Consider the following 23,147-nt stretch of genomic DNA (forward strand, 5'->3'; position numbering starts at 1 on the left):
CAGCTGGTGCGCAGGCAACTCGATTGACGTACAAAACATTAAATACGTACTTAGTTACCGCTTGTCGCTGCTCCTGACACTAGCAAATCATTTTGCACTCCTTACACCCACTTACCGGCTGGCATATGTATATCCACCTGCAGCGGTTTATTGTGCGCATCACGTACACACAAATAGCTTCGCATATCAATTTTCGCAAAACTATTCAATTTGACTGCACTGCGTGGTGATGTGCAATGAAGAGTGGCACATTTGACTGCACAGAAGGCAGGAAAGGGAGGACTTTGCGGTTACGGAATAATGGGGTGCAGTGGCGCGTGTGGGGGTTCGAGATTGGCAGCGTAGTACTTAGTGCAAAATTCCATAATATGTGATGTCAGCTGACATTATGATGCACTGTGCGATGCGCTGTCAATTACTATCGTTTACGAATTTGCATAGAATCGATTTGATTCGTTTATATTTTATTTCAATTTGAGTCATTCCTATTTTAATGTTTAATAATTTCTTATAACTTGGATTGCATTTGAAATATTGTAAGAGCATGTTGGAAAATTGTTGCAATGAAGCCATTTTAATAGAATTGAATTAAAGCAGAAGGCGTAACGAGTATTCATTTGATAAAAAAAATGCAAGAGTTTTAGAAAACTCTTGGGCTGGGTCGTTGGAGATGTTTTCTGTAACAAACTATGCGTGAATCCCAGGATACGATTTTTGCAGCGCATTTCAAAAGCAGGATTAGCCACTATTAAGGAGGCAGTCGAATGACTACGTACAAGTGTTATACCGATTAGGAGGGTAAATACTCGTATTTTCCGTGACAGCCAAGTAGCTAGAATCGCTGACATCGCCACGTATTTCTTCCAAATGAGACTGATTTTGGTTCCAGGCTACAATAAGACTGCGACAAACTGCATGGCTGATGAATTGGCTAGACAGGGGGTCCCCTCAGGGGGGACCCTCAAGGTCATATGGGGAGAGAGTATTAGAACTAACGTGTAAGCCTGTACACTGCTTCTGTACAGATGGGCTTATTAATACTGGCATGAAAATTGGCAGACCTTTTCTGGCCAGTAGCGGACCACAGGCGATCGAAGAATCTTCTGCAGCTACAGAATCAGCTCAGCTCAGCCAACTCTCCGGTGTGTTAGGGGTCCTGACTGTGCCTTGTTTATTATTAACCCCTGCGGTACGCTGTAATATCGTTTCCAACTCCAATTACCATAGCTGCTTGAAATCTGAATAAAGATCTTGTAAAATGTACCATAAATGCAAGCTAATATCCAAAAATGTTGCAAAAATCGCCAAAACCAATTAAAATTAATTTCGGAAATTTTTAAGAAAATTAAACAATAAAAATAACGTTCCCGAAAGACAACGAAAAAATATTCCAAAAAATTATGATATAGAAACCCAGAGAAGTTCTTAAATAATTTCAACAAATTCCGAAATATCCCCGAAATTTCGGAAAGTAATCGAAAAGTCTTAAAAAATCCACACCTTTTTAAAAATCTCGCCAAAAATCTCGTAAACCAGAATCATTACATTTTTTATCAAATACTGAAAATAAAATGTCCTGAAGAAATATCTCAAAAAATCTCGAACAGATCTTCAAAGAAATCCGAAAAATTTCTAAGAAAAAGTAAAAAATACTACGAAAAAAACCCGAAAACTTGATTGGTTCCGAAAAAGTGAACAAAGTACATTAAAAAATTTTGAATATCACGGGAAAAATCTCGCCGAACTAAAATGATCTTAAATTATTGAATTTTTTTATCAAAGGGAAAATGCTCTGTGTTTAGGCGCGACTCCTAACACGGGCGCCTAAATGCATGCTATGTACTGCTGCATGTGAAATTTTTTTTGTGCGATTAATGAAATTTTTTTTCAAATGCACTTCTCAACTGTCATGTAATAAAACTTTCTTAAGTTATAATTTGATGGCACTTCAAAGTATTCTCGGCTCAGTCTGATGCATGACATGGCTTAAAACCAAACAGAGGTGGTAATAGTTGATTACCATTGGCCACAGTGCCTACCCACCACTTTTTGGCCCAATAGGTAAATATTTTCTTTATGAATACATGCAAACATACACGTCTCCCCTCCCACGGAGTTAATCACTCTGAAAAGTCCTGAAACATCCTAAGAGATCTCGAGAGCTGCCGCAAAAATCAATGCAGGAATTCCGCAGATTTCTAAGAAAATTTAAAATATCCCTAAGGGTCCCGAAAAGTAAAGAAAATATACGGTCGAACCCAAAAGATCGTTGGAGCTCTTGAAAAACCACGAATAGTTTCTATTTCCAAAAGATATCCAAAGGTCCAGAAAAATATCTAAATACCTACGATTTTTAGAAAATCTCCTAAAACCAGAATTATCACAAGTTACAGGTATTTCAATTTGTAACTATCAAAGCCTATATAAAGAAAATATCCTAAAATCATGCAAAAAATACTCAGAAGCACCGAAAAATCACAAAAAAATATAGAAAAATATGCGCTACAGTTACAGAGAATTCTTATTGTCTTCGAAATGTCGTAAAAATTGTTTCACTATATCTGTTTGACTTCCCGAAAAAAAATATATATAACTTTGAAAAAGTATACTTAAATTCACTGTAGTATACCTTAACCCTCTAACCGTCACTGTTATCAACTTGGTACTACTAGTTAAGAAGTCCTTCAACAAAAAATTGCTTGCTAAATGTTTAACAAAATGTGGTGATTTTGACCCAGTTAAAAAAAAAAAAGATGATGAATTCTAGCAAAATGCTGATCATTTAATTTTTTATAATAACCCTACTACCAATCCTTTAACAAATAAAGTGCATATTAAAAATATCCCCGTAACGCTTCGATGCAATAACGATTGCCAAACTAAACACAACTCGAAACAAATTATAAATTAAAGTATACACTTAACGCTCAATGAAGGTCGGCAAAACAAATTTAAACATGGAACGCCATAAATCTCTACAATCGCATCGAGCAATCGAGCGAGTATAATAAATGCATTAAAGTGTAATAAAGCTCAAAAATAAACAATCAATATGCTTCAGACAGCTGCAGCTAGAGAACATAAGGAAGCGTTTAATGGCGAGCATGAATGCATCTAAAAGTGCATAAGTAAGCGCTTATGTAGAGATTTATTTGACTAGAAGAAACATTAATACGTAATTTGTCTTGACATTTAGACATTGCAAAGTGGCTTTTACAAAAAGCGTTTAAAGATGCATACATATGGCGACATTGAGTAGTGAATCAATGCTGTTGACGTTATTCGGACAAAAATCAGAATACTTTTTTTACTTTTCAAGCAAGTCAAAATTATTTCATGTGTGTGTTTGGGGGAGGAATACGGAAGTGTCAAGTTGAATTTAAATAACATGGAACCTATTAATCAGACACTTCAAGTCGAAAGAATGGAAAAAGAAAAAAATGTCTCTATAACCTTCAGCTTTTGAACATGTAAGTATATAAAAAGTTGAGGTTTTTCCACAGAAATTATATAAAATTTATTATATTTTAAGACTTGCCCCAAAATGTTTCAGAAAAACCTTAAGAATTAGGTGAACTAGACTTATTTGAAAGTACCTGAATTTTTGTGCAAATCTTTTAAGCTTAAACTATTCCGTCTGAGATGATTAAAAAAAAAATATATATATATTTTTACAAACTAGTTTTTTTTTTATAAATAACTCAATTTTTTAGGTATTTTCAAAATTTTTTTTTGTCGCAAGCCTTAAAATATAACTTTTATAATTCCGATAGAAAAACCGTACCGATGTTTTTTTTTTCTTTGTGTGCAGAGTAAAGCACCCTAATGTGCATACCTACATAAGTTTAATTACAAAAATCAGCCTTACCTTTTCGCATGCGAAGAGCACCGGCGCCGTGGCGAGTCCCAATTTTAGATCCGCAGCCGTTGGTTTACCCATTGTTTCGGCGGAGGAGACAAAGTCCAACATGTCGTCGACCAGCTGAAACGCTAAGCCCACATTGCGGCCATATTGGAATGCCAATTCGGTGATGTTTTCATCAGCTTCCGCGATTACGGCCGTCTGCGGGTAACACAAATGAAAATGTTTTAGAAAAAAAAAAATAGGACACAAAAGAGAGAGCAGAAGAAAAGCATTATTGCTTAGGCATTGATAAACCTAAGGGGAAATGTTAAAATTTCATATATTACAATGGTGAAAAATAACAAAAATTAAGAGAAGTATCATAAACAACTTAATTAAAATAAGTACTAAAAACTCCAAAAAGGTAAATAACAAATTGTAAAAAAATTAACTTTAGAAAATAATCGCTTATGTACTTTAAACAACTAATATCGTGTCGGGGGGGGGACGAAAATACATATGCAGCATTGAAAAAAATACCAAAGTGAACAAAACACTAAAATCGCATTCAATTTGGCTCGTCGTGGTTTTTTGTGCATTTTTTTTTTCTTTACGTTTGGTAGCTGGCGCACGCATCACTGCATCGAAGGCATTTTCTTTACTTGTACTCGTACCATTGCATATCAAGCACTTGCCCAAGCGTAGGCTCATTCCGTCGATAAGTCAATCAGTCATATGCGCTGTGTTGTCGATGTTTTGCAAAACCGCTTATCTAACGGCACTCAAATTTTACAGTAGAGCGAAAAAACGGTTTATTCTTTGAAGGCATTGCCTTGATAGGCGGTATTTTCTCTAGCTATTATTTTACTATATTATTTAATCTGTTGTTTTACTAACGATTTAACCATTTTTATGCATAAATCTCGATGCCTGGACTTCAGTGTTAACAAATCTCATTTTTGCCACAACCACGATTTAGGCGGTTTTGCAACTGGCCGATGGGCAGTTTTGCAATAACATCGACGATATATATATATATGAATATATTATATATATACATATATTATTTATATTATATATTATGTGTGTACATGTGAATTAGGGTGTTCCTTAAAATATCAACATCTAAATTTTTATGGGGCACCCCTATATTTCCTTGTAGGTACAAAATGTAGACTTCCAATTTCAACATTAAAAAAAATAGGGTTCGCTACCACAAATTGAAACAAATTGTATCTAATAAATTTGAAATATCATTGAATACTATTTGCATATATCCATTTATCCATCGCCAAATGGATTCACCATGAAATTTAAAGCTACAAAGACGGTCATTGGTTTAAGCTTTTCGGAATGAGTGCGGCATTTTTCAAACTCATGTCTATTATGGACTGCTTGAGCACAAACGCATTTCTTAATTTTTTGTAGGCAATTTTTAAATCTTTTTTTTTTTTAGAGATAAATGGTTTTTTCGTTTTTCGGGATCCATACTTTGTTGCAAAGACAATTAAAAAAGGCGTAAAAAGACATAGCATTTATTTTGATCGGACCAAAATTCACTAAGTTATAGCTGGTGAACGTAAATTTTTTTCGAAATTTTGTGATTTCTTTGTAGTAATTTCAAACTTCGATAGCGACCCCTAAAAATTGTTTCAAAATTTTTCGATTTTCGTGAAAGTCCTTATTTTGTACATATGTACATACATTTGTAGAACAAAACATACAAAATTTAGATATTGATATTTTAGAAACCACCCTATTATATAATTTGCTCCACTATCGCTGATTTTTTTTTTTTGCTCGTGACTGCGCTGCCTACTTACCGCTTTCAGCGCATTCGCTATGAGTGAGGCCGTCTTCCTGTATGTCTTGGTCAGGTAGTGCGCGAATCGTTCATTTTCGGTTTCCTTTGAGCCAAGTTGCATGAATTCGCCTTGAACCAGATCGGTTAAAATCTAGAAGAAGGTTAACATAAATGCATTTAGTGAAAATGTGTAGATATATTTTTAATATTTTTTACAAGTGTGTGTATGTAAATAATACTACGAGTAAGTAATACTAAGTATGTATTATGCTCGTATCACTGGTTGACCAAAGACAGAGCACTTCAACAGTAAAATCACTTGGCTGGTAGCTACATATGTACATAAGTACGTCAGACAAAGAGTAACTCTCTTTACGACTAGGTTTAGCCGGTTTTAAAAAAGATTGCGATGCTCAATGAGAAGAAAATTTCTAAGCAATGCAACAAGAAGAGGCGAAACTGTCGAAAGAGCCTTAGCCATAAAGAGCAGCCAGCAGGTGTCTCCAGAGTCTATTTAGAAAAGTAGACCAGAATTCTTTGGGTCCAACAATATTTCCGATAGAGTGTTATCGTTCCTTAAATGGTTTTATTGGCCGACAATCTTCAGGTCCCTATGTCATTCCAAACCGTGTTATCAAACTTATCTCGATGGCGAGCACAGAAATCATCAGGCGATATATAGATTGTGCAACATACATGAATTTTTATGAAAAAAACGGGACATCGAGTCAACTATAAACAAAGTTGTAATAGGAATGTTAAAAATACTTGTAAAATACTATTTAAAATACAAAATACAATTAAGTACAAAAAGTTTATGAAATAAAAATACAGAATACTTTTGCGAATAGTATTTAATACAAAATTCAAATACGTATTTTCAAGCACAAATATGTTTCAAAATACTCTTGAAATAATATGTATGTACATATATACACCCCGTGCCAAAAATATATGCGCACGCCATACATACATACATATGTACATATCGTCGTTGTAAAGTACAAAGCCGCGTATCAGCAAAATGCAAAAAATGAGCTTTGCAAGGCATTACGTTTTTGGATCTCGGAATTTGAAAATGTCTATCAAATTAAAGACATTGTTGAAAAGGGAACCTATTTCGGATATGACGAATAATGAAGAGTGGAAAAAGTCTTTAAAATACAAATTAAAATTACCATGGCCATGCTAAATAATTAAACGGTTCGCAGAAGAGTACTGTTCCCTGTATAAAATTGCCGTTATAAGAGTATGCTGTGCCTTCTGAACAACTTCAAAGAAGGCTGCGTTGATAATCGCAGGACACTGCTCACCATTGATATAGTGGCAAGAAAAATAGTTGCAACTACAGTTAAGCAAGCGAAGGAAAGAGCAAAGCGAAAATGCTTGCAGCAGTGGAAAGACCGTTGGAGCCATCCAGCGCGGAACATGGTTGCTGTAAAGCATATTGCACAGAGCTACTTACGAGGTTCATCCTTCTGTACAGAACAAGTAATCGTTTTATTTTTTTATATTTTTTTTTTAAGTACAAACATATGTACATGTGTCCATGCATAAGTGGGATAGTGGGTCAATGAGCATAAAAGCCACATTAAAATGGCTAATTAATTACATTATCGCTTACATAAAATTAAGCAATTAGCAAAGTAGTTAAAACTATAACTTCATTACATGTTCTACAAAACAAAGTTCATAGCAATAACAAGGCAGCGCGTACATATGTACATACGTACTTATGTACATATGCATCTATTACAGCGGCCAGATGAATAATGCAACACGCCATTTGCAAATAGGCGTGGCACGTAAGTCGATAGAAACTTAAATGAAAAGCTGCCTTGAATACAAGCATAAGTAAATGCTTAGCCATGTCTTGTTAAGTACTTACAAGCATGCTAATTTGCACATATGTAGGTGTGTAAGTACATAAATAAATGTTAATGTGCAATTTGTAACTACAATTAGAGTCACTTAGGCTGCAATCAATTTGTATTGAATTCACCTTGAAATCGAAAAAGTTCAAAGAAGAATCACTACGCACGCGAAAACACTTACGGACATATGCGGATTAATGTTAAAGTAGTAAGTTATTGGTATTTATTGTATACGAGAGCAATTTTCATCCACAGCGGTTCTACATGTACACACAAGAACAATTGAATAGGCTGAGTTGTGTTACTGCGACTGCCACGCTGCTAAACCAAAATCCTCCGGTCACACACCCTGCCAAAAACCAGTGAACCAATCTGACGGTATGTGACGGTCTGCTACTGCTACTTAAAATCGGGAAACAACTCGAGTCTTATCATCTGATATCTCCCTCCTAAAATTTACGTGGTACCCTAAAACAAGCTTCTCATCCACATGATTTCCGCAAAGTCCACAGTATCACCACAGCACTTCCCTACTACTCCTTTTAGCGATAAACTTGTCGAAAGCCTTGGGACACCGTTTATTACTCAAGGCTGCTCTCCCCACGATACCGAAGCGGTGTACCACAAATTATCGAAGTTCTTGAGATCAAAACTTCGTATCTTGAAGCTACGTCAGCTACCAGCTGGGGTTTTAGTTATCTTTTACACTTACGACTGCTTGCTATTGGAGCTCTGCGATGGTATTGATGGACTGTATTTGAAATTAAATGGCTATTCCTTCCAACTTTCTTGACTACTCAGCAAGCAACTACTGCTGGGTTACTATCGTAGAAAGCAAACCAACAGTCACTTGCTCCAATCAGGGCCAACTCCTAGGCAAGTCAGAAGGCATCTCTACGAGCTGACGAGCGATATCCAGCTCCATACAACTACTGGACCCGGCGTTGTTCAGACAACAAATAAACGACATTCACCGAGAGACAATAGCCACCTTTGCTAGCTCCCGCCCGTGATTGGCTACATCGTGAGGCCGCAACGTGGGCCTCGTGTAACGCAATTAATACTACCGGAGCAGGTTTAACTTCTACTTATCAAGACTTGACGCTCCCACTTACCCAATACATGTTTGGCTAATGTAGATGCACCACATGGCAAAAGCAAATTCTTCCCTGCCCCTTAAGCCCACTCAGCTAACACTCCTTTCCTTTGGTCTGAGCTTTATCAAGAAATCTCGTTTCGAGGACCTACTTGCTTGGCCAAACATTTGGTAGACTTGTCGAAGTAGACAGAGCTGATGTAATTGTGCCGCTACAACAAGAACAACAGCAACCGATTTCGTTCTAGCCCCTTTACATTGCGATAATTAGAATTAAAACTATTTGGGGGTTTGAGGGTCAAGTTTAGCCAAATGAAAAAATCTTTTTCAAATCAACAGAGTTAAAATAAATCATCTTTCACGTATCACGATAGTTTCGAAATGTTTTTCAAAACATTTAAAAACTAACACTGGCCCATAATTACCATTGTCATTTCAAAAGCATCAACGCCGGTATATGCATCTATTTCGATGGCTACGTCTGTAAGTGGGTACATTCTTTCACTCACCCATTCGACTACGATGTATGAACTATTTTGACTAAATCTTTTATAACGGGTGATTTTTTTGAGGTTAGGATTTTCATGCATTAGTATTTGACAGATCACGTGGGATTTCAGACATGGTGTCAAAGAGAAAGATGCTCAGTATGCTTTGACATTTCATCATGAATAGACTTACTAACGAGCAACGCTTGCAAATCATTGAATTTTATTACCAAAATCAGTGTTCGGTTCGAAATGTGTTTCGCGCTTTAAATTTTGTTCAGCGATGAGGCTCATTTCTGGTTGAATGGCTTCGTAAATAAGCAAAATTGCCGCATTTGGAGTGAAGAGCAACCAGAAGCCGTTCAAGAACTGCCCATGCATCCCGAAAAATGCACTGTTTGGTGTGGTTTGTACGCTGGTGGAATCATTGGACCGTATTTTTTCAAAGATGCTGTTGGACGCAACGTTACGGTGAATGGCGATCGCTATCGTTCGATGCTAACAAACTTTTTGTTGCCAAAAATGGAAGAACTGAACTTGGTTGACATGTGGTTTCAACAAGATGGCGCTACATGCCACACAGCTCGCGATTCTATGGCCATTTTGAGGGAAAACTTCGGAGAACAATTCATCTCAAGAAATGGACCGGTAAGTTGGCCACCAAGATCATGCGATTTGACGCCTTTAGACTATTTTTTGTGGGGCTACGTCAAGTCTAAAGTCTACAGAAATAAGCCAGCAACTATTCCAGCTTTGGAAGACAACATTTCCGAAGAAATTCGGGCTATTCCGGCCGAAATGCTCGAAAAAGTTGCCCAAAATTGGACTTTCCGAATGGACCACCTAAGACGCAGCCGCGGTCAACATTTAAATGAAATTATCTTCAAAAAGTAAATGTCATGGACCAATCTAACGTTTCAAATAAAGAACCGATGAGATTTTGCAAATTTTATGCGCTTTTTTTAAAAAAAAAGGTATCAAGCTCTTAAAAAATCACCCGTTACTTAAGTATGCAAACGCTACTTTTCGAAACAGATTGAAAACTTAGAAATGCCGCTGTAAATTTTATGCGTCAAAGTTTGCCTTGCTTTAGTAGAAGTTTTGATAACATAACAAGCTGATATGCCTTAGGCAAAACGTATGTATATGCGTACGAACTTATGTTCATATCTATATACATACATTATGCCTACATACCAAAAATATGTATGTACTATGTATGTGTGTGCATAAGTACCCGCATATAGAATTTCCATGCATGCTAGGATAAATGACGCGTAAACTCAATTTTACGTTACTGATTCAAATAACAGAACACTTAACTATGTATTCAAGTTTCTCTTAAGTTTTTGCTGTCGAAATTTATATATTGTTTTAGACATTTTTATATTTATTTAGATTACTTTATTGAGATGCATATGCGTATTGTGATTAGAAAAGCGGCATTCACAAACTTACAAATCAATTATTTATATAACATACATAGCTCTTGCAAATTGCATTTTCCAACTTTTAATTTATGTTTTTTTATAACTTTTATTTTCATGCAATTAATCACTTCCTTTATAAAAAAATATGTAGATTATTTTGACATTTCGTTGCTCATGGAATCTATGTCATAAACAAATCACAAGCAGATCGCTGAGCATTTTTATTGAATTTAGATTAATAAATACTTGCATACCTTTCAGTAAAAACACATGTACATATATAAATATGTACATATGTATGTACGTATGTATGAATGAACCGATTGCGCACTTTAAATGACTTGAAACGGCTCTTGCAAGTTAAACAGTAGCATTCTGAGCCTTACGTGAGTTGCATGAAATTTACGAAAAAAAAAAATACTATTTAAAGACATCATAATTATCATTTTTCAAAGGAGTGGCAGTAGAACTCTAGCAATTAGCAAAGGTATATGTGTGCCGTTATGATTATGTTTGCATGCATTACAGATACCTAACACACAAAAAACTAATCAAAAAAAAATGATAAAAATGTCTAATATAGAGTTGAAGAGTAGACACAATGAAAAAAAATTTATATAAAAATTACACTGTAAGGAAAATTTCAAGCTGCTATAAAACTTCAGAAAAATCAGAATAAAAAGTTGAAATTTTGATGAAATTTTGTTGAATTTTCCAAAATTTTGTGAAACTGTGATTTACTAAATAAATTTAGCTCGAAAAAACAACACAAATATTTGAAGAAAATCAACACGTGGTCATTTGTTTGAGTCACTGTATATATGCACAGGGTTCTCGGAAACGACTCTAATGATTTTGATAAAGTTTTGTACGCAGATAATGTTTTGGATTTTAAGGTTATCTGAATAGGCATTATCTCCAAGAAGACTCGCATGAGGTTGCCACCTATTCGAAATTAGTTACAAATTAATTAAAACATTATAATATGGGTATCAAATGGAAGGTTTTTTAAATATCCCTAAGTCAAAAATATATTTAATAGGGTTGCCACCTATTCTGAAACGCACATTTATTTAATTTTTTGTTTAGAAAAAAAAATAAAAAATATTACTATTCATGGGTACCAAGAGAAGGTTCTTAATCAATGCTTTCCCTATAATAACAATATGTTATCCCTTACGATAGTAGTGTAAGGTTGCCACTTATATTCGATTTTACGCAATTTATCTAAAACATCGCAATATGGATATCAAATGTAAGGTATTGTTGAGAGCTTTGATCAGAAAATATTTCATCAGGGTTGCCACGCTTCTATGTAATACAAATTTGTATTTTGTTAATTTGTATTCGCATTTTTTTATTATAAACAGCACATATACGCTCAAGTTATTTGCCATTCATTGCAGCGTATTTCGCAATAGGGTTGCCACCTTAATTTTAGAGTAAGAAATTTACTTAATAGATATCGAAATCCAAATTTTTATTTCTTATTTCCAAAATATTTTTTTAAAGCTATCGAAATCTTAGAAACTTGAAAAATTATATGCACTCCTTATAAGCAAACTAGTTTGTCCTAAGATCGGGTTTGGCAGGTAACATATATGTACATACATACATACACGACTAGGAAAGAATGTTACTCATACGCCATGTATGAACTGAAATAAAATGCAGCAACCAAATGTGGCAAGAATCTCTGCGCACTTAGCTACAGCCACAACATGTAAGTGTGCTTTCAAATACATATTCACTTTGAATCCAAAGGCCAAATCACGCGATTTGTATATTCGATTTTGCTACTTACAGAGTGGCGTTGTTTAAGTTTGTTTACAAAATACTTTTTCTGTTAAAAAATTTCTTATCGCTAACATGGAAAAACCAAAAATACCGCTATTTGAAAAATTCGTGTTGCTTTTTTCTTAGTGTAGGCATTAATCAAAAGCGGAATCTATAAAATTCCCCAAATAAGGATAAATATCATATGAGCGACTTGTGAACACAAGAACGTCTCGAAACAATACCAGCTGCACGCGAGTCACTTAAACAACGATTTTACATTTGCATCCGCTACCTATTTTCTTGCAAATACAAATAAAGAAAATAAATATCAAAATTTTTAAAGCCGCACAAACCGGTATTACGTAAGATTTGTATTTAACTCACGTTTACTGACTTTGCAGGCATTGTGTTCTACGCACATGCATACATACATACATACGTATTCAGCTCTTACATATAATTTTTTCACTATGGTTAAAAAAAAACCTTAAGCGAAGATATAAAAGTCCCCGGTAAGTTTATTTGCTAATTTTTTTAGTTTTTGTTATAAATTTGTTATTTTAATTATTATTATAAATTTTTGAAAAGAACTTGTAGTTGAGGATGGTGTGAGTAAAGCACGTTGATCGCATGACTTATTTTTTATAGCTAATTTTACATATGTAAATTATGCTAATTGTGAAAGAAGGGTATTTTTTTTGGGCACAAGTGTCAAATATAAGCCTCTGCAGGCGGTATACAAGAAGGGGAAAATGTCTAGCAATAAAAAAAAACCTGTTACTCACCTGTGGGCTATTAAATTACTAGCTTAAGAACGAAATGTTAGTAAGAATAGAAATTTTAGGCAGCGATTAGTTAGGCGTAGACTATTAAATGAGAACTTGCCTTCAAATCCGGGTAAGCTACTTATATGTATGTACATACATAAGTATGTACATCAATTTATGAAAAAATATTCATGTCAACTTTTTTAATTGTAACTAATTAATTTTGAGATTCACAATGCTTGATTTTACAGCTGCCTTCAGATTACATGTGTATGTAGCAAGGAATGAAACCGAAACCCAAACCGAAACCGTAACCGTTTAAACCCGTTTCGTTTTTCAAAACCGAAACCGAAACCGTAACCGTTAATTTAACCTGAAAAGGAACGATACCGAAACCATTTCAATCACAGGTTTCAATCGGTTTCCAGAAATTTACAAAAATAATAAATCAAAATTTCTTTGAAATAAATGATTTATTTAACCAAAATCAGCAATATTTTGCTGAAATTCTTGTTAAGTAGTAAATAAGTATGTCAAGGTAACTTTTCGCAAAAAGCTACTAAAATGGTGCCTAATAAATTAAATCTCCGATCTGGCATCGGTTATTTGGAAGAAGTCATTTTGATTTTCATTTTCACGTGTATAGTTGTAAAGGACACAGAAATGAAGGGGTTTCATTATTATGTAGTAAATATATGACGAAAATAACAATTATATTTTAGTTTTCATACACCTTTAGTTTTACAGCAAAAAGGAAACATTTAAGTGAATCTGGTGATGACGTTGTTGCTGTGTATCTGTGTAGTTTTCAGCGAAAACTGGTTTTCGTTTGACAGATTTTACATGGACGAAAACACAAGTTTTAGGTCGAAAACCAGTTTTAGCAACGAAAACATATTTCCGATGTCGGTCAGAACATGGTATAAGTGAAAAAAACAAGAACAACGTGAATCAGCTGTTTCTCGACTTGTGGGCACGAAATGTGGTTATTGCGTTCCCGTACTTCTGGACTTTGTTCCATTTTTGAAAAAAAAAATGTTTCTCTTATTCTCTAATTACCAAATCCGGTCCGGATTGTTAGGGAAAGAACCTAGTGTTGATATTATCAGTGAACTGTATTTTTCAATTTTCTTTCCTCAACCTTTAAGACATTGTGATTTAAATAATATCAACAAAATTTCTGTAAAAAACCGAAACCGGAACGAAACCGAAACCAAAACCGAAATAAATTTCGAAGAACGAAACCAAAACCGAAACCGAAACACTTGGCAAAACCGAAACCCAAACCGGAACGTTATTTTGAATCGGTTTCATTCCTTGGTATGTAGTATATACATGCCTATATATGTATGCAGTAGAACACTTTGTAATACGCCAGTGATAAAGTTTTATATTTTGAGCAGAAATTCTTTTAAAGAAGCTTGATTTTTTTTTACTTTTTAATTTATGTCAATTTAAAAGAAAAGAAAGAAGAAGATATACGATTAAGCGGAAAAAAGGCTAAGGGGCGACGGTGGTTATGATTAAGCGGAGCTTCTTCCTCCGATTTGTGTTAAAAACAAATGGACCTTAGAATAACTATTAGGGTGATTGACTCGATTTCCAAAATTTTAGGCGGTTTTCTAGTAAATGATTTTTCGACTATCGAATAAACCGGAGTTTTGTAATCAAATGAACCGGGATTTTCATCTAGAATATATATATATATAAAACTGCATCTAAAAATTCACTGTAAATTCGTTATATTTTGTTCGTTTTCCTTTTATTTCGTGGAAAACGCAAGCACGCGCTGTTTAACCAATCTTGCTCTTAAATAAAATCTGGTACGCTACTAACCATATTTTTTCTGATTTTAAAAATTAAGAACTATTTTTTTTTTAATTGCCTTATTTCGGTTAACTCGAAAACCGGTTTTCGAAAAAAGTCGAATAATCGAACACCCTAGTAGCTTTGGCCGTACTTAGCTATATTAAACGAAAAGAACTGAATATACTCAATTACATATATCTGTTACGTTAGTTAGTGAGAGCATGAAGCGCACAAACTGCAAATCCGAATCCTAAGCCAAACAAAAAATTAACAGACCAATTCATTGATGGCTTGAAAGTCTGGTTCTTTACTAACTCAAAAACTTTATTTGCTCATTAGCACTTTTTTTTTAAGTTAAGTGAAAATTAAACATAACTTATTATTTGACTTTGGACACACCCGTATTTGTTTGAGTAGTACATTTTATTCATTCAGTAAAAATACAAAACCTAGCCATTTTAACGGTCTCAAAACTCTTTCAAAATTCTTTGTGCTTAGTTATGTAAACTAGTAGTTAGTATATTTGCTTAATAAACACACAAATGCTGGTTAACTCAGTCGCAGATTGCGGCAGCCAGTGCTTATCGACGCTCACGTTCTAGCCTCCAGCTATTTCAACGCCTACGTTTGCCTACTAACTGTGGTACTTGCTAAGTGCCGTTTCATACGATTTGGTCACCGGTAAACTGGCTCAAAATGTTTGTAACCGAACAACGGCACATGTGAAAGCACTAATAGCTACCATACATACAATTTTAGCCAGCGTGTGAAAACGTACTAATTGTGCCACTGAAATGCCAATAGTTTCATATAAATTTGAATTTACCAAAAAGGTGTAAACTTGATGGTACAAATTAGAGCATAAAAATAATCAAGATTTTTGTATAAAGAAAAAATACCTATTCCAGTTACAGCAACTAATGTAGATAAGTAATATGTTGAAATGCAGCTATTTTTTTTTTTGTATAGTATGTGACGGGACAAAACTTCTTAGAAAATATTGAATGTTGCGTATACGACATGTATTACCGGGTAGAATGCACAAATACTGTGCAAAAGTTTTTATGATTTTTGTTAACGGCCTCAACTAAAATATGCTATAATGGTACGATCCAACCGAGATAGCCAATCATTTCCATTTTAATTCTTTTTTAAAATTGGTACAATTTTTACCATATGGCCCAAAACTCTTACTACACTTTGCGAAATGTTTATAAAGCTACTGATTATTTATTTTTTAAGCTTACCAATGCAATTCAAATTATATTTTTACCGTAATATACAAGGAAAATGGTACTTTAGTTTTTTATAGGCAAAAACAAAATAATGTAATGAAATAAATATAAAGCCACGAGTATTAAGCAGGGACTGAAAATAACCGTTAAATATAGTGCGGTCTATAACAGAAACCACATAAATAAAAGTTTCAAAGCTTGCACAAAGTTCACAAAAACTAATCAGACTTAAAAAAAAAAATCCTCAAAATTTCAAACTTTTTATTCAGAATTTTTAGGAAAAAAATTAACGATAATTTTTAGTGACTATAAGCTTTCACTTTATTGTGCTAAAATTTAATGTGCTAAAAGCTGCATACTCAAGAATTTTCTAAAAATTCTGAATAAAATGTTTGAAATTTTTGTGAAATTTTTTTGAAGTTTAAATAATTTTACTGGACTTTGTGCACACCTTGAAACCTTTATTTATGTGGTTTATGTTATTTTATTATCTAAAATAAATAAATAAACAACTACTATATCATTTTTAATTTTGCTTCTATCTTATTGACCGCAGCTGTATATCGATAGCCATGCGACACTTAAGGCCCTTGGGTATTTGATAATACGCTCGGATATTGTCGGCAGTGCCTGATACCCCTTTGGATCGCAGCATAATATTTTCGCAATGAAGCTTATATGGGTTCCACCGATAAACTGACAAGACAAGGCACACTGGAAAGCTGTCGCCACATTTGGTCTGCTGCTAGAAAGATGGGTCTCTGGGCAGCTTAGCGAGCGTTTGAAAAAACCTTAGAGAGCAAAGTGGCTGAATTTTCCTAGTCTAAGCAACTCTTAAAAGTTAAATAAGGCGCACATTTCGATACTGGTGGAGCTCAAGCGGTAAGACTCACCATCACTTCTGGCCCATATAATAGCAGCTTAGATAGGAAGCATCTGCTTCTCACTGTCCTGCTTACGGGAGTTTAAGGTTTACACATCTTTTCTTTCTTGCTACTGACGATGTTGATTGTGGACACGCAGCTTTTAAGTGGTGGTTTTACTATGTACAGTGAAACCTCGATTAAACGAACTTTGATAAAAATTAATCCTGCATATAAAAGAAAAATTGCTGAGTCCCCTGAAAAAACATCGTTGTTATAAAATTTTCCGTACAAAATTTCGCCATATATAACAAAGTGTCGACTTAAAAGCCTCTAATTAACGAATTCTCAATATGTTAACGGTTAGAGTCCCTTTATTAAAAAAAAATACACTAACCTATGCATATAACGATTTTTCCAAAATTTTGCATTTTTTGTTGTATCGAGGTTCTGATATTCTATATATAGCTAAACTATCAATATAACGAAGCATTTGTTGAATCCCTTCAACTTTGTTATATCAAGAATCCACTATAATAAGTTTGGAAACTCTTCTTGCCTACTTCATTGAACATAAACTAAGCGTAAACAAAGATTTTGTAATTCATCGAACCTTGATTTTCAGATAAGCGAACGTTTTTTTTTTTTTTTTTTTTTTTTTGTAAAACATTATAATAATAAAAATTTAAATGAACTTCTTTGTTTACTTTTCCACAAAAACCCTTTCAGCGAACGCAACTAAACTCAGCGGATAAATATGCAGCTTTACCAAATCGATGGCGCTTCATATTTAGTTGCCAAAAAGTTTATGTAAATATGCGGAAACAAACAATACCCATGAATTGCGAGCGAAGAGCCAGTGAAGATATGCGCTCAAAATGAGCATAGCTTACGAAAAATTATGCAATAAATTAGTGAGCAACCACTTCTGTGACACGCTAAGTTTATGCGTCCTGATGAGATGAGCTTTACCGCATTGGTGCAATACACAGCCACACACATGCATACATACATACATAGATGGGGGCCTTTTAAGGTTAATATGTAAATTGAAATTTTGCCACACCCTATGCACTAAAAGTTGGCATTCCAACAAAAGTAGTCACAGCAACTAAATACTAATGCGACAACAAGCAAGCAACCAATGAGCCAATGAGCCAATGAGCCAATGAGTGTGTAAAAAACAACACCAACTACAAGAAGAAATACATATTCAACTAAATGCGCAACAAATGAACAAAGTGTATATTAGCGAACAAAAGGTAAAATAAATACAGAAACAATTTTAGAAGCATAAATTTGAAATTGGAATTTGTGGTCAAATGCGGGCAGCATACAACTGTGGAGTCACCTATTTACTAGTATACTACCCACAGTGCAGCGGTAACAAGGGCTACTCATTGAGTAAACTATGTAGGTATTTACATGGCACTATTTATTTTAGGTACATTTGTTTTTTGATGTACATACTTGTTTTAACAAATGGGTTGAATGAGGCGCTCTTCAATTGATGTATGTATGTAGCCAGTCAGTAGGGGCCCATATAAAGTCGACCCCTTTAGCATATTGCAGAGCAATTGGGCCAATGTGCAGCCACAGCACAATGCCACCAATATATCTATACGATTTAATTTCATTTCATTTCATTTGTTTACATTCGTAAATTGTGTAAACATGCAAAATTCATAGCGGCTGAGTGTCATTCAAATTTGATGGGATTTTCAATATATATTTTAAACAAACAATGAAAATAAATATAGATGCATATGTATGCATGTAGAAATGCTTGCATTTTGATTAAACAACCCAGTGGGAAAAAGTAACCCCTATATAACCTACGCACGAAAAGATGCAAGAATTTCTCCACAGCAATGTCATACGAAGGTAATGTGTCGCTTGTCGCTTTACGAAACTATAAATAGAATGTAAAAAAAAAAACTCTATATATATATATAACACGACATTCGAACACGCATCCATCCAGCTACAGCAGCTGTTGAGATAACGTGAAAAAAAACATACTTGAGTTAGTTTTCAAACTTTTTGTTTTGTTTGTGATTTCAAAACTTCCCATCATTCGCTCGCTTACATTGCGATGCATCTTTTCGTTCAACCGTAGTTAAGCTTTTCTTGGTTAAAAAAAAAAAGCAATGCATTCTCATTTTCCCACTGGGAATACATACACAAACAAGCGCTTTTATGTACATACATATATAAATAATAAAAAATAGTTTGATTTTAGTTTGCAAATTTGGCGTCTATTATATTTCGAATATTATTTTAATTCCGATTTTGATATGCGCGTATATTTATGCATACATACATATGTATTCATACGTACATATGTACTTATGTAAATATTGCAACTTCGTATTCATCATATGTACTTATGTATATCAAATGAGATGTTTTCTTTCGCTCTTGCTATCTGTGGAAGCGTGTGGTATTTTCGCCTTGTGTAATATGTATGTATGTGTACATACATATATTAACTGGGACTAGAAATACATTGTCTCATATCTACGTGTTTGATAAATAAATTAAAGCGGGAATTATTAGACAATTCGGAAATTTCACACCATTAATGGACTGCTATAAATTTTGTTGAATGAAAAATCTTTCATGGTTTGATTGGAGTTACAGCCTCTGAACTATTCAAGTAAGAAAAAAACAGGCACAAATACCAGGTACCCTTGAAATTTGTTGTGAAAAAGTCTCACACAAGTAGATTTAGCCGATTTTGGCGGCCCAAAATATTTGATGATCTATATTTGATCTAAAGAGGATAACAAATAAAAATCCGTCGTTTATTTCCAAACATTTTGCAAAACCCAGGAAAATTCAATAAAACCGTATACAGGTTTGCTACTTTCTAATCTGATTTTTTTATAAAAATTTGAGTACGAAATTTTGTAGCCCACTAAATTTTGAAATAACAAAGTGCAAGTTTCAAGTTACTAAAAAATTGATTTGATTTTTGGAAATTTTTCTGTTGATAGTGTCTTCCATATAAAAAAAAAACCAAATTGTCGAGCGTACTTTGTATAGAAAAACTGTGATGTGTGTGTGCGTGATACTGTCGGCAAAATAATAATAATAATAGGTTGGCGCTTACACATATGTTGGTGTTTTGGCCGGGTTTCTCCTCCGATTTGTGGCGTGCGCCTTGATGTTGTCACACAAAGGGGAGCGCCCTACAGTTTTACGCCGACTCCGAACGGCGATTGTATTTTTTATGAGAAGCTGTTTTTCATGGCAGAAATACACTCGGAGGTTTGCCATTGCCTGCCGAGGAGAGAACGCTGTTAAGAAAAAACCTTTTTTCTAATATTTTTTTTTTTCGATGTTGCTTTGATCAGGGCTTGAACCCAGGCGCTGCGAAGTGGAAGCACGCACTGCTTACCACTACACCACAGCGGCCGCCGACTGTCGGCAAAAACAAGTACAAAAAACTAACGCAAATTTTTAGTAACTTGAAACTTGCACATTTTTACACTAAAATTTAATGGGCTACAAAACGTCGTACTTAAAATTTTTCTACATAGGGGGTCGCAAGAAATTTATTTTTTTATCCAATGTTATCTACCACAAAGGTTAAATGCACTTTTCTCCTGAGATTGCCTAGACTTGCGGCTAATTTTTACTACATAATTTATATAAGTATGTTTACTTTCCACTCTAAAGTAAAACACAGCAGGGACGGACACTGAAATTTTTTAAAACCCTTCATAAGAATTATCATCTACGTAAAAATACGTAACGATCTCGTTACAAACATTAATAGGTTAGGTTAGAAATTAAAAATTTATTTTATTTCAACCATTTTGGGAATAGTTCATTTCGTAACCAGTTTCGAACTACCCCGAGCTAGTCCCAACATTTTCCTGAAGTGGTTCAACTAGTCCCGAAATGTTCCTGAACTAGGCTTGGAATGGTCCAGAACTAGTCGGAAGATGACCCTCAAACAATCGAGAACTAGTTCCGCAATGATGCCGAGCTCGATCCGAAATGGTCCTCAAGTAACCCTAAACTAGTCCAGAAATGTTCAGTTGTACACACAAGAAACAATTACAGTTTTCTGCTGGGTTACATAAGAAGCGGCTACCGAATTTTGTGCTAGGTTGACGAAAATTTGTTTCATATTGGGAGCTTAGATACATATTTACTCCCCAAATAGTTTGTTGTTGAAAATTTACTTTAGTCTTATTGAGTGTTTCAACATTTTATACGAGATATTTGAAGGCTGATTTTTGTTTAAGCATTATTCTATTATTTACTCTGCAGTCAAAGAGAGAGAGATTGATTTGATTGATTGTTACATTTGTGATGAATGCACAGTAAAAAAGTTCTGAAAATCCAACTACTTCAACTCGAAAATTGTGGACGAATGCAGAAAACTATTAACTCAAGGCGGACAATAGCCCGTTTCGCAAGTTATATGGCGATAGTTGTGCTATAAGTATGGCTTCGAAACCTTAAATCACCTTACCAATAGGATAGACAGATGACTAGCATTAATCCGGATCAATTCTTTAATTCGGAGTTATTATTTTGTGATCCAAAAAAAGTAAAGTCGGCATTTTAATGCTCTCACCCCCTAGGATTGTTCTATATCGAAAAAACTATAACTTGTTTTTTAGTTTGAAATCAAAAAATGTTCAAAATCGCTCAAAGCACTCAAAGTTTTCGATATATTTTATAGCGTCAAAAAGTTTTCGTAGAAATGGTATAGAATTCTTGAAAATCGATATTTTTAATTCGGGAAATATAGTTTCTCATCATGAGACTTCCAATAACAATACTTAATTGTTTATTTAACTAGTTTCATTTATAAACTATTTTTACCCAAAAAAAAAATCGCCAATATTAAATAATGAAACAATAAACAATTGGGTAATATTATGGGCAGTCTCCTGAAGAAAAAAAGTTTTCCGATCGAAAGATATTGTTTTTCAAGAATTCTATACCATTTCAACGAAAACATGGAAAATTTTGCGCGCATTGAGCGACCTGTAAATATTTTTATATTTCAAAAAAAAACTACACCGCTGTTTTTTCAGTATAGAACAATCCTAGGGGGTGAGGGCATTGAAATACCGACTTTATTTTTTCACATGCTTTTTTGGACCACGCTAATGTACAAATGTATACATGTACAAAAGTATTCATCTATATATCGTTAACTTAATTCACAAAAGCCCTAACCAGCAAATTTTCTATTTTACAAAAGAAGCAAAAAAACATTTTAAAAAGTAAATCAAAAACAACAGACAGGCCTTTATAAAAGGGAACTGACTCCCTTGTATTTGATACTAACACTTTAAAATTTTTAGAGAAGGTGTATTTTAATATTCGTGGTCATAAGCAATAAGGGCCTAAGTCTAAAAACCTGAATTCGAGAAACCGCGTTTAAAAAAACTGGATTGTAATGTTAGCCTTATGGGGAAACCCAAAGTATGTTTGCCTATAACTTTTTAAGTGGCCTAAATAGCTGGCGAGATGGGGATTTCACGTCTGCATGGAATAGGGGTTCAATAATATAACTCCATATATAACTCCATTCTTTCATAAGTCGACTTAGGCGGTTATTGTTTGCGACCACAGATATATTCTACCAAAATCTGTAAACAACGCAGTTTCGAGAACAAAGTGTTAGTTAGGACCTTTGTAAATTAAAGTAACGATATGAACATAAGTCGCTGTTTCGTGTTTGGAAGTATTTTAGCTTTTTTAACTCTTTTAATTTTAATTGTGTTGTTATTTAAAAACCACATTAAAAAATATGTCTTAATTAGCATTCATGCATCTTTTTATAGTTAAATTACTTTACATTATTTATTTTCCAATATTATACCATGAAGGCCTTAACCAATACGTATGTATGTACATTAGACTGCATCACCAAAAAAAGTTGCGGTTTTCCGCCGGGATTACAAAACTTGCTATATTTTAACACGTCCACCAAAATATTTGGGGAAAATATTAAGAGTTAAGCGAGTGGACCGATTTGAAAATACCTCCAAAAATTTAGTTTTTTATGAATAAAAATAGTTTCTTAAATAACTCTTTGAACAAAGTCCCCTCAGATGACAAAACAAATTAGGCTTAACAAATCTGCATGAAAATATTTAAAAATCTTTTCAACGGAATCGTAATAA

At 34.2% G+C, this 23,147-nt stretch overlaps 1 protein-coding gene across 1 annotated transcript in view; it reads right to left on the bottom strand.

The window, feature by feature from the left end:
• Positions 1-23,147, bottom strand: part of LOC118736935 (decaprenyl-diphosphate synthase subunit 1) — a 101,261-nt gene that overhangs the window by 1,962 nt on the left and 76,152 nt on the right. The window contains exons 6-7 of the mRNA XM_036467089.1: positions 5,668-5,799; positions 3,869-4,063 (exon numbers count right to left, since the gene is read on the bottom strand). Coding sequence (XP_036322982.1) covers positions 3,869-4,063; positions 5,668-5,799 — 327 coding nt within the window. The remainder of the gene's footprint in view (positions 1-3,868; positions 4,064-5,667; positions 5,800-23,147) is intronic.

Source organism: Rhagoletis pomonella, unplaced genomic scaffold (genome assembly GCF_013731165.1).
Source record: "Rhagoletis pomonella isolate Grant_MI unplaced genomic scaffold, Rhpom_1.0 Rhpom_scaffold_00004, whole genome shotgun sequence".
In the NCBI taxonomy this organism is placed as follows: Eukaryota; Metazoa; Arthropoda; class Insecta; order Diptera; family Tephritidae; genus Rhagoletis; species Rhagoletis pomonella.